Below are 278 nucleotides of genomic sequence, written 5' to 3'. Positions count from 1 at the left end.
GTCAGCCGGGGCGCCCCGCCGCGCCTCCGGCGCCCCCGGCGGGGACGGCTGCCCGGGCAACCGCGGGCTCTGCCCAGCCTCGGCTCCCTCCTCCTCCTCCTCCTGGCCTTCATCTCCCTCCTCTCCCAGGATGTCGATCTCAGCGTCCTCCCCGTCGGAGCCCCGGAGGCTGCGCCGCGGTGTGGAGCCAAGGCGTTCGGGGTCGGGCAAGTTCATGGAGGAGCCGGTCGCGCAGGACGCAGGGGCGGTGCCGGCTGCTTCCCTGCCTCGAGGGGATC

General features: G+C 75.2%; 1 protein-coding gene across 1 annotated transcript in view; it reads right to left on the bottom strand.

Annotated features, from left to right (window-relative positions):
- The window catches only part of LOC115275970 (phosphoglucomutase-like protein 5), a 35,123-nt gene that overhangs the window by 2,567 nt on the left and 32,278 nt on the right, over positions 1–278 (bottom strand). The window contains exon 5 of the mRNA XM_029919683.1: positions 108–266. Coding sequence (XP_029775543.1) covers positions 108–266 — 159 coding nt within the window. The remainder of the gene's footprint in view (positions 1–107; positions 267–278) is intronic.

The sequence above is a fragment of the Suricata suricatta genome, chromosome 13 (assembly GCF_006229205.1).
Source record: "Suricata suricatta isolate VVHF042 chromosome 13, meerkat_22Aug2017_6uvM2_HiC, whole genome shotgun sequence".
In the NCBI taxonomy this organism is placed as follows: Eukaryota; Metazoa; Chordata; class Mammalia; order Carnivora; family Herpestidae; genus Suricata; species Suricata suricatta.
This window is presented reverse-complemented; position numbering and strand designations above follow the sequence as displayed.